Raw genomic sequence first — 14,497 nt, 5'->3', positions numbered from 1 at the left:
TTTTTGAGAGTGAAGGAAATAGGCAAACTTCCATCAGCTCAAAGGGACTGAATATACAGCAATGATGCAATAGATGGCTTTAAGTAGCAGTAACAAAGGAAACAGCATTTTGCTTTGAAAGCAAAAAAGTATTTTTTTCAGTGTTTTGCTCTTTTCTGAAGTGCTGGCATCTGTAGGGAAGGGATTAAACGACTTTAATAACTCTGATATGCCAAAATACTATAAATAGTTTCAATAAATTTTCTATGGCTTAGTGACGTAGCACTCACAGTGATGCTGTTGACCCACACTTCCACGTTTACCAGGTACACCTCTTAATTTTTTTCAGCAATCTTAAACCTAGGCATCTTTGCACTGAATGGATAAGTCTACATATGTTAATCTCTCACAGAAAGAGGCACACTTACTATCGGTGGAAGTATGCTAATTAAAAAATTCAAGTTTGAAAGGTTTTACCAAAATCCTTTTTTTTTTCTCTACCTAAGATGCACAGTCTTAATTCATATTATCCAATGTGCAAGGCAAAAGCAGTGCTGTGCCTAAGATGCAGTACTGGTCATGACACCCCATGAATTTTAAAAGCAACGTGTACCTCAGGAAAAGTGCAACATCTCTGGTTCCTTCATACCTCTGTTCTCCAAATCTTGGTATGTTTTCCCTGATCAATTTGATTTAACAATTTCTTAATAAGCAGAATAGATAAATTCAAAGTCACACTGGATTTTTTCTAGAATCATGCCTCCTGCTGATGTATCAGCAGCTGACATAAGGAAACAATCCCAACATATGCCACAGCAAAGAGCATAGCTTTTGCTATCATTCTGTTACATTAGGCTGGTCCTTTAGCTAGAGCTCTCACTTCTGTTTTAGCCCCTGCACAAGAGGGAATAAGGTGGCAGCCGCAGTAGCGTAAAACAATCCAATAAACATTTCATATAGAATATTTCCCACAGTGGGCACTAAGGAGAACATATCTACAACATTTTCTTGAAAAGGCATGTTCATGCAAGCTCTGGCACAAGGGGCAGACCAGCCAACAGCATAGCCATAGCACTAGCACAAAAGGCACTGTAAGGAGGTTGCTAAAACTTTTTTCCATGCTTCTGAGTAAGACAGATTCCATCTGCTGGGAGCAGTTCACCTAAGCTGCTATTCCTGTTGCTCTGGTCTGGGCAGCATAATCCTGAATGATAAGGCAAAGTTACTCAGATTTAGCAACAGTAACTGCTGGAGTTCAAGCAGCAGCTTCCAAGGACACTGTTCAGAGGGTACAAGAAAGATGTAAGATGTGTTTAAAGCTGTGGTAAGATGAAAAAGATGTTTGGCATTTATAAACAAAGGCTTTGATGATTTCAGGAATAACAGAAAGATTTGTTTGAAGATAGGTTTTCCCTGAAGAGGGGTTTGAAGACAATGCACATTTCATGAGAAGAGGTTCTTGCACAAACCTCTGGGAGATAATTGGCAAACTGTTAAGCACCACTTACTAGACTTAACAAGATTCTTTTCTGGTAGACACTGACTCACTGAAATACATGCATCATTATCATCATTATTCAGTCTCCTTTTACTAACATTTTTACTAGGTACTTCATGAAGAATAAAATCAGTCGCACTGTGACTTAACCTCTCAGATGACATAGCATTTCCTGAAAGGCAGTTTCTTGGAGGATTTAAAATAAAAAAAGGGGGGGGGGGGAAGGAAAAAAAAACAACAAACCAAAACAACAAAAAACAGAGCCTCCTGTGGTCTGTTTGGAGCCAGAAATCCTAAGTTCAGCTTTGGCAGCAACTTCCATCAGGGCTTTCCAGAGAGCTGCATGGGATTCCATTTTCAAAAGGACTTAAGTTTTAGGCGCACATCTCATTGTTAGAAGTGATTTAGACTAATGAGCTGAAGCACTGCTACATGTACTGCTTCATTCTCTGTTATGTCCAGTCCAGTGAGAAGCAGGGTTCTCCCCCAGCTCCTGACAGATTTAGAAGTAAGGGTTTGAAATACTGGAACCTCGTTTCTTACAGCTTTCTGGTGAGGTGACTGGCCCTGATCAGGAAAAGTGGACAAGAACACTCACCTTGGCCCAGCAGGTCAGCATAAACATTAATGAAGCAAGACTGTATTAGTAGGCCAGGCTGTAAACTTCTGCTGCTCATGGCACAACTATGAAGCAGAGATTAAAGGAAACAGTACCTGCTGTGGCTGCAAGAGATTCACCAGAGGCCATCTGTGAAAGGTCACAAGCTCCCAAGTGTCCGAGACGCTTTTAAAAGCAGATGTGGGTGCCCTTGACAGTGGCTCACAGACTGTGTGCCACATTCCCTTCTCTTGTTGTAGTCTGTGATTTTTATTTGGTTTAGTATGGAGATTTTTTTTAGGGGAGGATGAGGTAAGGCACCCAGAATTCTTATCAAAGAATAAATTTAAAGTTTTTTATTCCATTTGCAACAGACATATTATTTAAAAAAAATCAGATGTACCACAGTATACTTGATCTGAATGCTTCAGTGCTGTTTCTACATTTTGTGAGAGACTGGAAATAACTCCTAAATGTGTAACATTTTGATCATGAAACACAGAAACTTGTAAGCCTATTCATGAGCTGCAGTGTTTACTTTCTGATGCTTTGTTTTCTGTTTACAGTAAGTCACTGCACCACAGAAATGGGGGCTTGAAAGGGAAAAGGATATGTAAGAGTCTGAACTTTTGTGTGGAAGGGTTGAGTAGGTAGGAGTGCAACCGTGGCCCAAGTGTTACATTAGGTAGATGTTTCTGTTAAAATATTTAGTATTAAAGGAGATTTTAATTTAAACTTCCCTTTTAAATCATAATTAAAATTGTAAGTCAGTGTTTTGATGCCCTCTAGCTTTGCAGGTTAGTCTCAGTACCTAGGTAAAACCAATCAGCAGGCAAGTCCCAGGGATACCCAAAGGCCATTCAAAACCGTCAGAACTCTCAGATGATGCTGCTGTACTTGTCCCTGGGGCTGGTGTAGCTGCTGTGCTTGCCGGCTCTCTCACCACCAGCTTCTCTTTCCCTGGGTGCAGCTCTTCCTCCTCTGCCATGCTGGGAAATGCCACGTGGGCTCCTGCGTCCTCCTGGGGCTCGGCGGGCGGCTGCTGGGGGACGCTCTCGGCCGTCGCGGGGCTGGGCTTGGCCATGGGACTCGGCTCCTCGGCCGCCTCCTCCCGCTGCTCAGCAGCCACCTCCTTCCCGGCCTCCGGTCCCACTCCCGCTGCCGCCTGGTCCCCGGGGCTGCTCTCCCGGGCCGCTTCGGCCGCCGCTGGCTCCTGGGGCCGCTCCCCCTCGGCTCCCCGCAGCCTCACGAAGACGGAGGCGAGGACAAGGGCCAGGGCGGTGAAGAGCAGCGGGACAGCCAGGTACACGTCCACGGCCGCGTACATCCCACCCTGCTGCCGGAGCCCGCCCGTATTACAAGTCATTGCCATAAAGTACAGTGAAACAAGAACCTTAGCCCAAGCCCCACACTTGATAAACACTAACACAGCAAATACCAGCTCTAAGTAATGTACAGCATTCTGAAACTGTGAGATCAAGAGAAACAACTTTGAGAGCCAATAAATCAGCATTGTGACGAGTGACTATTCATCCGGTCAGATCTGTCATTATCTCAACCCCTCATGCCCCATGTTGGGCGCCAAAAAGAACTGTCGAGGTTTAAACAAAGTCAGTCATAAATCACACAGTCGTTCACTCACTCCCCCACTCCTTGCCCTCCCGCTACTCCCGGAGGGACAGAGAGAAGAATTGAAAAGAATGCAACTCCCATGGGTTGAGATAAGAACAGTTTAGTAACTAAGGTATAACACAAATCACTACTGCTAACACCAATAATAATAATGATAAAAGAAATAACAAGAGGAAAGAACACAACACCTCAGCACCAGCTGACTGATAACTCGCCCAATCCCACCCAACTGAGCCCTGACCGATACCTACTTCAACCCTGCAGTCCACTAGCCCTTCCGGGTAACTATCCGTTACACCCTGGGCATGACGTGCTGCGGTATGGAATACCCCTTTAGCTAGTTTGGGTCAGGTGTCCTGTCTCTGCTTCCTCCCAGCTTCCCCTCCTCCCTGCAGAGCATGAGGCTCAGAAAGTCCTTGGCCAGACCGAACATTTGAGCAGCAACTAAAAACATTGGCGTTATCAGCACTGTTCCCAGGCCAAAAATCAAAAACACAGCGTTGCACCAGCTACTAAGAAGGTACTGCTAATCCCAGGACAAACTGTGATGAATATGCTGTGCTAATTTGGTTGCTTTTCCAGGATAGCTGAAAAAGGTATATAAAACCTAAGCCAAGCCAGTCAGCCCACATTTGGCCATCAAACAGATTTTAGCACCGAGTTCTACCTGCTCAAGCTTTTTGTTGTATCAAGACTACACTTTTTACCCATTCAAAGCTCCATTTAGGTCAAGAGAAATACTTTCTGAATTAAGGGCTGAGTAAGAAATGAATACAGACCCTTACTTCTGGCCAGACATTAGTACCACATGATTTCTTTGCCATTGCAATTTCAACCCAGTATACTATCTGTTGACTGAAGTCCATCTCACTAACAGTTTTCTAGAAGCACACATAGATTATAATAAGAATGCAGCCTCCGGTAAGTTTGGTTCTGGATGATGGAACAGCCCTCAATTTGCCTATGTTCATCAAACCTGTTACTGAAAGAGATCCAGCGCTCAGTGGAAAGAATGGAAGGTCGGTGCTGCATGTTCCTCTCTCACAGCACACCTTTGCCTTTGTTCAGAAAGCTAGGGAGCCTTACTACTTCTGATAGTATGTTTTCCTTTTTCTGAGCTTTAAGTGGATAGCAGTTATGACAAAACCTGCCAGGGCTGCTGCTGCGCCAGAAACCACATAGGCAATTCCCAGGAATGGGTTACTTCCTCCACTCCATACCACAGTTGAAAGAATCACATGCTTCCTTGCCTTGAATTTGGTAACAGGGAAATCTGATAGAAGGATGTTAAGGTTTCACGAATGAGGTTTACATTATTTCCAGGAGAAAAAGTGGTAGTAAGTGCTAAAAACCCTTTCCAAGGCATAAAGAGCCTGGAGATCCGCATTTGCTGCAAAAATTCTTGTAACTGATCTGTGATGTCTCTGCTATTCTGGGTCCAAAACTCTGTAGCAGCTGGTGGTAAGAAAGCCAGTTACTTTAAATATAGTCTCTGTATGAACATGGAAATACTTTTTTTTTTTTAACATTATAAATTCCCGTTTCATAATTTATGTAACTGGTACTGTGTTAATTTGTATGAAAACCCAGTTGAAAATTAGCCTTTTTGGCAGCTTAGCATGACGATTGGAACTAGATGATCTTTAAGGTCCCTTCCAAACCAAATGACTAGATAATGATGGTGATCCACATATTCTCATTGAGGGGAAGTGCTCACCTCTACCTAATATATTATCTGCCCAAAATGTTGCATGATTTTACCTTACATCTCTCCACGTGGAAACTTTCAGAACAGAAATGTGCTATAGTACTTAAAATCGTAGCTCTAGTGGCTGAGACAGAAGAGAAATTTATATTCATCTCGACATAATTACTGCTGACAAAATAAGTGTTTTAATTGGAAAAGTTTGTGCTGTTTGGAGCGAGAGTGCATTTTCAGCAGCACAAAAGTTCCTGTCAGTAGGTGGCCCAAATCCAAAAACCCAAAGTCATATGTTCCCATTTGATAACATGTCCTAGCTCCACCTGCACAGGCCAAAGAAAATCTGTTTATAGTGTCTCATTGCCTTAAAAACTAGGTCTTGTCACAGTGATTTAGTCTGGGCTGTTTCTCTCAGTTTCTTTGCTGTTTTACTATATAAATACCATCCACTTGCATCTTGTAACTATCTAATAGTCTTGGATAACATGAAAGGATACTGTAAGAAATATGAAAAGTGTAATTCCCTGCTGGGAGGCCATCTGCGAACTGCCTTATCCGTCTGACACGACGGTAAAGATTTCTGAAGGTAGCAAAGGCTGACACTCGCATCCAGATAATGAAGTCGTCATTTACATAACCGTTGTTCCTTTCATCTTCCTCGTCTAACAAATATACTGGCTTCTGCCAGTAAGGAGGTCTTGATGTCCCTGATAAAAAAGGAAAGAAACCAGGAAAGACAGACTGTCAGTCATTGGTGACTTCTGGGCTTTCTCACAACCAACATATGAAATATGAGACACAGGACTCTATCCGGTACTGAAGAATTATATGTGCTAGATGATAACACTTTTCAACCAAACATTTCACTCACCTCAAACATGAATGAACAGAGATTACCAGTATCCAGGGGTTGCTACACATCAGAAAATTTAAGCTCAGGAAAAACAAAGTGACTTGCACAAATGAAAATACTGTTTAGTCTATATTCTTGCCTCTTCAGCAAGCAACATGCTCTATAATGAGGAGCTTGCCTTCATTTTTGTACTTTAATTTATTCCTGTACAACCAGAAATGCACCTTTCTGCAGTCTAATGGCAGAGGTTATGCTATTTAGAGTCTGTCATATGAAAACTTAGATAATTAACTCTTGCATATGGCACTGTGTACAGTTCTGCCCTGATCCACAATAGGGAAGTTTTGGCCTCCTCTGTTCAAAACAGATCAACCATAAGAAGGCAACAGCTATGAAACAGCTGTTTTAAAGAACTAGTCCCACTAGTTTTAAAGAAGGCAGTCCCACTTGTCTAACAACTGCCTAAGAATCTGCAAAGACATGAAGGAAAGATGTGACACGCAATTCTCCTTCATTGATGTTTTCAATAGGAAAAAAATAAAGTGGACTGCATCCTTTCTTTTCCTGAGCAGATTATGCGTTACAAGAAACTGTGCAGAAGGGTGTTGACAAGGGGTAACTTCAGTCTTCTGAAACCACTTTCTTCCAGTTCTGTGGTCAGTGATGAAAAAAAATAGAATAAAATAGAATAAAATTCTACGGTCAGTGATTAAAAAAAGTGATATTTTGGTTAAATCTGTCTTCTGCTCTCAGTCACCCTCTAAAGCTGCTTCTCCAAACTGCTTTGGGAAGCACTTCTCCCAAAGACAACATCTCAGAATGGGAGACCCTCACACAGGGGAGAAGAGGTAGGGAAGCCATTGAAAAATAAGGAATACTAGTGGAACCATTATTACCTGCAAATGCAGAAGAGAGATTGTATGATTTTGGATTGCGAAATTTCACATTTTTATCTGTCCACCAGCTGTTTCCAGTCTTCATCAGTGGTACTTGAATAACAGATGAGTTAAGATTGTAAAAAAGATCAACAGTATCTGCAGGAAATACAAGAAACAATACGTCTAAGTAAAGGACAGTCATTCTAATTGCCAGCATCAATAACAAAAACTGTCACACTGAAGTATCTTTCAAGCGAATAAAAAATAAAAAAAAATTAAAATGGTGCTTAACCATGATATCCCTGTTTCAGTGGGCAAAAAGCACTTGTTTTTATCCATTATATTTTCCTACTTAGATTAGTTTAACATAAGGCAAAAACATTATAGGTCTCATTAACATCTATGCAAACACTTAGGCAGCCAATGAGATGACAGGCAGGGATAGCTGGATGACACAGATGGGGAGGGGCTGCTTTTTAGGAAACATGAAAACCACAACTCAACTGCACAAGCATCAGTGAAAACATTATTTTCTTTATCCTGCTACAAAAGCTGTGTCATGCAGCTCCTTCAGGCTCAGACACGCTCTTCTAAGTGATCATTCTGTGTACTACTACCTCCCCAGCTGTTTGCCTCTAGTTTACTAAGAGCAGTTGCAATTCTCTGAGGCTCTGCCTACTTATCGGCTTGTCTGACTGCTCTCTTTACTGCTAGCTTCAAAAACCTTAAAAACCTTTCTCATGGCAGAAACTTTTCTCATGGCAGAACTTGGCTATCTTCCTCATTTTACAAAACAGTATAACAGAGCAATTAGACAACTAGCTAAGACATCAAAAGTGAACGGGAAGCATCCTCTTTTACAGCAGAGGGACAGAAATGAACCACCAGAGCAGGATTTCGACATCAGGCCCTTCCCGCACATCACCAGCAGCTGGAACCTTTCATCACACTGTCCACCAAGGACAGATGCAAGGCAGACACTGAGAAGTTTACCCTCAGCATTTTAAAATTGTAATATCCCTAGTTCTCTCAGGGAGCATTCTGTCCTGTGGCCAGGGCTCCAAAACACTGTGGGCTGCAGGAAGGTAGCTCTGCTGGCCTAGGTCTGAGCCCAGACCAGTGAATCAGACTTCCAGAGGAGTAGGTGGGTAGGCAGATGAAGATCAAAAGGATCTAGAAGTTACAGAACACAGCTGCCCTTCAGAAGTGCTCTGGTGTGGGTGGCTCAGCTGCTTAAGAACTGCTGCTGCATTGTTAAAAACTGCTGAATGGAACAGGTCAAAAACCCCAAAACAACAGGCAGGGGCAGATAAAAAGGATGGGGTAAGTGAGAAAAGTTGGTAGACATTTTTTGTCTCCTTTCCTCCCAAAGAAATCCATTCTGAAATCTGCCAGTATTCATGGCTAAGAGCCCTCTGCATTTCAGCTTAAATGTACTCAATAGGCAGGTGATGTCTATAAAGGTACTATAAATAAGATCAAACCTGGGATCAAGTTAAGTAAGACTATGTATACTTCCAGCATTCAAAGAACAAAATGCAACTATGCAGATCTAAAGATCCAAATCAATGTGAAGAATATGCCACATCCTAAGCACAACCCTGTGGGAAGTGCTTAGAAGGATGCACAGGCTTAGTGCCTGTGGGAAGGTAGAATCTGGGCTCTCCATCACTGCACAAGAATGTGTGGGGTTTTTTAGCAAGGAAGTATGCTAAATCACCATTCCCTATTTCACCAGGGACTCAATTCCTCAGTCCTGTCATATAGTCACATTGAAGAGGGCCTTACTAAATGAAAAATCTTTCTCAGTTTCAAAATGAGGGGCAAGTTATCAAGCAGAAGGAAGGAGAGCCCCCTGTTCACTACAGCAGCACTGCTAAACAACTTCTAGTGGAAGAAGACAGATTTTGCAACATCAGGACTCAGCTGGATTGCGGTAATCACAGAATCACAGAATCACAGAATCCCAAGGGTTGGAAGGGACCTAAAAAGATCATCTAGTCCAACCCCCCTGCAAGAGCAGGGTAACCTACAGTACATCACACAGGAACTTGTCCAGGCGGGCCTTGAATATCTCCAGTGTAGGAGACTCCACAACCCCCCTGGGCAACCTGTTCCAGTGCTCTGTCACTCTTACAGTAAAGAAGTTCTTCCTGATGTTAACGTGGAACTTCCTATGTTCCAGGAGTGGAACATCTCCCTTATGAGGAGAGGCTGAGGGAGCTGGGTCTCTTTAGCTTGCAAAAGAGGAGACTGAGGGGTGACCTCATCAATGTTTACAAATATGTAAAGGGTAGGTGTCAGGATGATGGAGCTAGGCTTTTTTCAGTGATATCCAGTGATAGGACAAGGGGCAATGGGTGTAAACTGGAAGATAGGAAGTTCCACGTTATGGAACAGTTTTAAGTGTTAAGTAAGTGTAACTTAAGTTTTAAGTGTTAAGTTTTAAGTAAGGCAGATGTGGAATGTACCTACTTACCATTGAACATGCTGTTGGCAATAGCGCCGCACGGAGCCATGGGTGTCCCATTTTTGTAGGTTGTGAAGGGTGCGCAGTAACTATTCTCAATCTGCATTCAAGGTCACAAAACAATCAGGCACAGAACCTGGAGGTTTTGATGTAGTTAGGTGGTGTTAATGTTCTCCTCCCATTCCTTCTCCTGAAACACCACTGAATAATTAACTCTCCAGCCCATTTTGGTCATATTAGATACATCCAATTGAATATGTTGTTGACACCTTCTGTGCTACACCACTGTGCATCACAGTAAGTAAACCTAATATCTTCACCAAATTCTGCTGTGGACTTGCCATCTCCAGACTACAAAAACTCATTTTGGGATCTGCTACTGTAACACAGCTACAATTAAAAACGTTCCAGTGAAGCTCTGGCTTACCCTTGAACATCTTATTTTACCTTCTTTTTAATTTTCACCTGGGTTGCTGCAGTGGTGGAGAACAGCAGATGCAGTTAGCCACATTACTGCAGTTCTATGTGGGGAAATCTTGACGTATGAAGACAGAGCAAGAGAAATAAAGGCCCATCTCAAATTTAACACATCTCTCCTAACACAGTTCATGAGAAACTATAAATCTGCATGTTTAAATGCAGAAACATTTTAAAATAACTCTAATAAGCTGTGTATCTGATTGGTACAAAAGCCAAAACTGGTTGCACCTGGGTGCAAACAAGCTGACTGGACACCTGGAGAAACAGATGTTTAGGGAACATGTCTTGAGAGCTACAAGAGGCATTTTATAGAAACAACAGATTATTATGGCATAATCATTACATGTACTGGGAGGACGTGTGTGGACTGTGTGTATATAAATGCTGCTTTTAAGCCAAAGAAAACATGTTTTAGATTTGTAAGTAAAAAACCTGAATGCAATGAATGCATTCTCCAATTTTCTTATGCAGGCCTGTTGCAGGTGATGCTTGTCTAGCCTCCTTTTTAGACCTCTAAGTTGCATTCTTAGAATGCTACATGATCACCTATTTCACCATACACCTTTTCCTGCTCCTTGTTCACTTCCAAAGCCAGATGGCAAAATGGAAGACTCAGAATCACTTAATTCCCTAACCTTATAGTAAAAGCACAGCTTAAAACACTTCTGGCTAAGACAACTGAAAACACCAGGAGGAGGTTTATTTTATAAAGACAATGTATTTTTAGTTAGCATCCCTACAAGGTGCAGGTTTGAGAAATGCAACCCTGGACTGACACCTTTTATTTATCCCCTCATTTTTCTTCTTTTTCTTACTTATTAGACATAATGGCCCTAACAATCACAGAAGCAGAGACCAAACACTGAAAAATTCTGTACCTTATTATTATTCCTTAGAAGCAGCTTAACACGCAGTTACACATAGTTAGCTCTCTGTATGGTCAAAGATGCACCTGATGGAAATACTGCAGATCTCATAATATAAAGAGGAAAACTTACATTTACATTTTGACCCAACAATTGTGCATCACTTCTTGATATCACATATCGACGGTGATTTTGGTAGAAGTTTTGGAGCCCATAGTACATAAAAACATCACCCTAGAATTCAAGAATATATCCCCTCAATAAGATGAGTTCATGCTGACAAAGAGAAATCCTATTACTTGCTAAAAAAGAGAGGGGAAGAGAGCACTCAGTTAATATTTAAGTGCTGGTAACTTCAGGCTAAGCAATTACTTCAGTGGACACTGGCTACAATCTAGTCTTTATCCTAATTAAAAATTCTAGTATAAAACTAAACATAATTTAAACCACCAAATGAAACCTAAAATAAAAATGCTTATTATTCTACTCAAGAGGGCATGGCTGGCCATGAATCTGCAATGACTGAATAATTTAATGGAGACAAGACACTTATTTTCCATAGAACAAGATGCACAAAAACTTCAAAAAGCACCCATTAGCTCTTAATTCCTTCAGATTTTTTGAAAAATAAAGCTGCCTCTCATAAATTATTTGAACCCTTTGAGAAGTTTAGTGCCGTGATTCAAAGTAGAATGCTAGGCAGCCAAATACAATCAGTAAAGAGGATTATTAAACTATTAAAAACTTTATTAATTTAAATAAACTTCTAATTGTATTTCAACAGCCTCTTCAGTACCGAAGAACCAACCCTGAAGTGACTTTATAATTTAAACTGCATTGTAATTTTAAGTGATCATTTAGGTAATACTAAGCATAAGATCTCTTTGGTGGAACATGAAGCATTTTAACAGTGTCAGAAACATGCCCTAGTAGGTCAGGACAGGAAATGAAGGATGCTTTTACCAAAACTGCAGAATGACATTGCTAGACTTGAATTATTCAAGGACCTTGGGGATTAACAGCGTAGCCCTCATAAAAAAGATGACAGGGATTTACTGATGACAAGTGGTCAGAGCTTCAGATTTCCTTCTCATTTGACAGCTCAGCAGTGCAGCAACAGCTAACCCCAGGCAAAGGGGAAGGGTTTGCTACTGACTCAGAGGGATACCGAGAGACGTGACCTCCACAAACAAATGCCATTTCCTTCATCCCCATCTTCTCCTTGGACATCTCCCAAACAAGGACAGAGTTAGCCTGATCTTGTTCATTTTTAACATGTACCAAAATGTATAGAAAAGGCAAAAGTGTAAAATTTTGAGTATTTCATGTTTTTAAGAAGTACAAAGAAAATTTAGTCAAGGAGCTCTACAAAGCAGTAGCATATTTTATCATATAGGGATATAAGTAATGGGAGGTACTAATCAACTTGAATTGGCTTCTTGCATCCACTTACCAATATAGCTTCCTTTAGTGTGAAATTAACAGAACAGCGGCATTCCTTACTCCAATTAGATGAATTTTCACGGAGTTTCGAACAATCTAAGCATTTATCTGAATAATCAACCTGTCAGAGAAGTGAACAAGCAGAGGTACTGTAATAAAGGACATGTACATAGGAAAAGGTTAGTGTTTTAGCTCCAAGACTTTTCAGAGCAGTTTTCTTCTAAGTGACTCTGGACTGCCAAAACATTGTTAAAAACCAACAGCAGAGAATCAGGACTTGGCCTCAATGAATATTCACAAATTTTATTCCTAGTTTAAAGATGTTTTAAAGCCTTTTGATGACTGTTGCAGAACCTTCATGGTTTCTCCTCTGCAAAGGAGTGCTAAGTGAAGAACACTTCTGCAGCTTTGTCTGGCTGACCAAGTAATGCTTGACAAATGCCCATGCGCACTACGGCCCACCCCGCTCAAACAGCCTGGATTTAGTGCTGCGTGTTGGCTCCAGCCACCACAGGTCTAACCAACATTGCCTCCAGGAGGCATTTAAACATCAGATCTCAATGCATTTTTAAGATTTTGCCACAGCAAACATTTAAGTTCCTCTAATACCAAACACTATCAAAGGGATTAGCTTATTTTTCTTCAAAAAACCCAGGAAATGATAGCAACATTTCAAATATTACCAGCAGGGTCAGAAATTACCACCCATATTTTAGATATTACCAACCAGTTAACCACTCAATGCTCAGGTTTTATTTGTGACCAATTATTTATGAGGATTTTCGCAGGAATGCTAGCTGCAGGACATGTATCCAAGGCATGAAGCCACTGCTGCCATCTTTATCTAGAAGCAAAAATACAAAGCCTTTTTCCTCTGAATGTAGCCCAGTTTCCTTTTCATAGCATACGTAACTCCTAACAAACCTGGATTTCTCTGATGCTGTTTGCAGACAATATGAGGCAGACTCCCACAGAGAGGCAGAACATGCCTGTGAGAAAGAAGGTGGAGAGCACAGCCGTGAGGGTAAGCTGGGGCTTCCAAGCTGGTAGTCTCTGTTGTCTGAACGCACTGTTATCCGGACACCTGGAAGGACATGCTTCTCCTTCTTGCTGGAGAAAGCTCGTCTTGTTTTTCATTTTCTTCTTGGTGAGAGGAAGAAGTAATGCGCTGGAGAGTGTTTAGGCTGAGATACTGTCCTTACTGTTGCAAGACTGTGCTGTTTGTTCAAACCTGCATTATGGCCAGGAATTACTTATTAACTGGATCTCTTTCTTCCTCATTTTCTAAAGTTGTGCCTGGATCCCCATAATCAGCTTGTACCAATCAAATGACCCTGTACTTTGGTCAGGGTGTCCATCTTATGCATACTGGAAAAGCCTTAAATATATTCTTCCTGGTCCACAATTCAGTAGGATTTGTTAAGTCTTATTAATTTGCCAGCTATACTGGAACTTCAGTGTAATCTCCCTTCACTTCCATAGCTGCCCAGCTAACAGGCATGGCATACAATGAAAGGAGCTCTACTCTAATTCCATGGGATGCCCCTGGGGAGGACTGCAGGTACTGAGACAGCACTGGACAGAAAACATTGTTTTGGAAGACTAAATAAATCAATTTTCTTAACCTACTACACTCACTGCTGTTGATTCAGATACAATTTAAAGTTGTAAAAAAGTTACATGTTCTTTATCACAAAAGGGCAACTCATTCTCAAAACATCTAATTTGGATCAATGGCTTTCCAAGATGCTGATGATTTGCTCACCTCTATACATCTTGTCCTCTGGAAAAAAATCCATCTATTTCCTAATATCCACAAAAGACAAAAGAATCACCCAGGGATCATCTCCTTTTAATTTAAATGGACAAACAGGAGAATATTTTGTGCACACTTCACCAGTTTAATAAAAAATAAAATCTCAATATAATATACAGATCATTTATCATGTAATAGAAAAACAGAGCATTTGGCCAGCTCTAGAACAGATATTTTTCACCTATCTTTTTGGCAAATTACTGAAATTCATACAACCTTTTCAAAGACCCTTGAAGGCAAGAACGAGATCACCACTCTCATGAGAGAAGTAAATGTCTCCTT

At 41.2% G+C, this 14,497-nt stretch overlaps 1 protein-coding gene across 1 annotated transcript; it reads right to left on the bottom strand.

The window, feature by feature from the left end:
* Window positions 1-2,416: 2,416 nt before the first annotated feature.
* Window positions 2,417-14,217, bottom strand: LOC136013149 (cell cycle control protein 50C-like). The gene is made up of 7 exons (XM_065676583.1): window positions 13,324-14,217; window positions 12,410-12,520; window positions 11,089-11,190; window positions 9,620-9,710; window positions 7,159-7,296; window positions 5,907-6,116; window positions 2,417-4,980 (listed from the first exon to the last, which is right to left on the bottom strand). Exons 1-7 carry the CDS (start codon window positions 13,534-13,536, stop codon window positions 4,793-4,795), a joined length of 1,053 nt encoding a protein of 350 aa, XP_065532655.1. The 5' UTR covers window positions 13,537-14,217; the 3' UTR covers window positions 2,417-4,792.
* Between the last annotated feature and the right edge of the window lie 280 nt (window positions 14,218-14,497).

Source organism: Lathamus discolor, chromosome 4 (genome assembly GCF_037157495.1).
Source record: "Lathamus discolor isolate bLatDis1 chromosome 4, bLatDis1.hap1, whole genome shotgun sequence".
NCBI classification, from domain to species: Eukaryota; Metazoa; Chordata; class Aves; order Psittaciformes; family Psittacidae; genus Lathamus; species Lathamus discolor.
Note: the sequence above shows the minus strand (reverse complement) of the source record. Positions and strands in the feature narration are given on the sequence as shown.

What these genes read in the sequence shown, in the direction of transcription:
- LOC136013149 (XM_065676583.1), bottom strand. Translation starts at nt 13,536, where the DNA reads ATGAAAAACAAGACGAGCTTTCTCCAGCAAGAAGGAGAAGCATGTCCT. An exon ending in ACAGCATCAGAGAAATCCAG is followed by an intron (nt 12,521 to 13,323) that starts GTTTGTTAGGAG and finishes CTTCTCTGACAG; the next exon opens with GTTGATTATTCAGATAAATG. An exon ending in TGCCAACAGCATGTTCAATG is followed by an intron (nt 7,297 to 9,619) that starts GTAAGTAGGTAC and finishes TATTTCCTGCAG; the next exon opens with ATACTGTTGATCTTTTTTAC.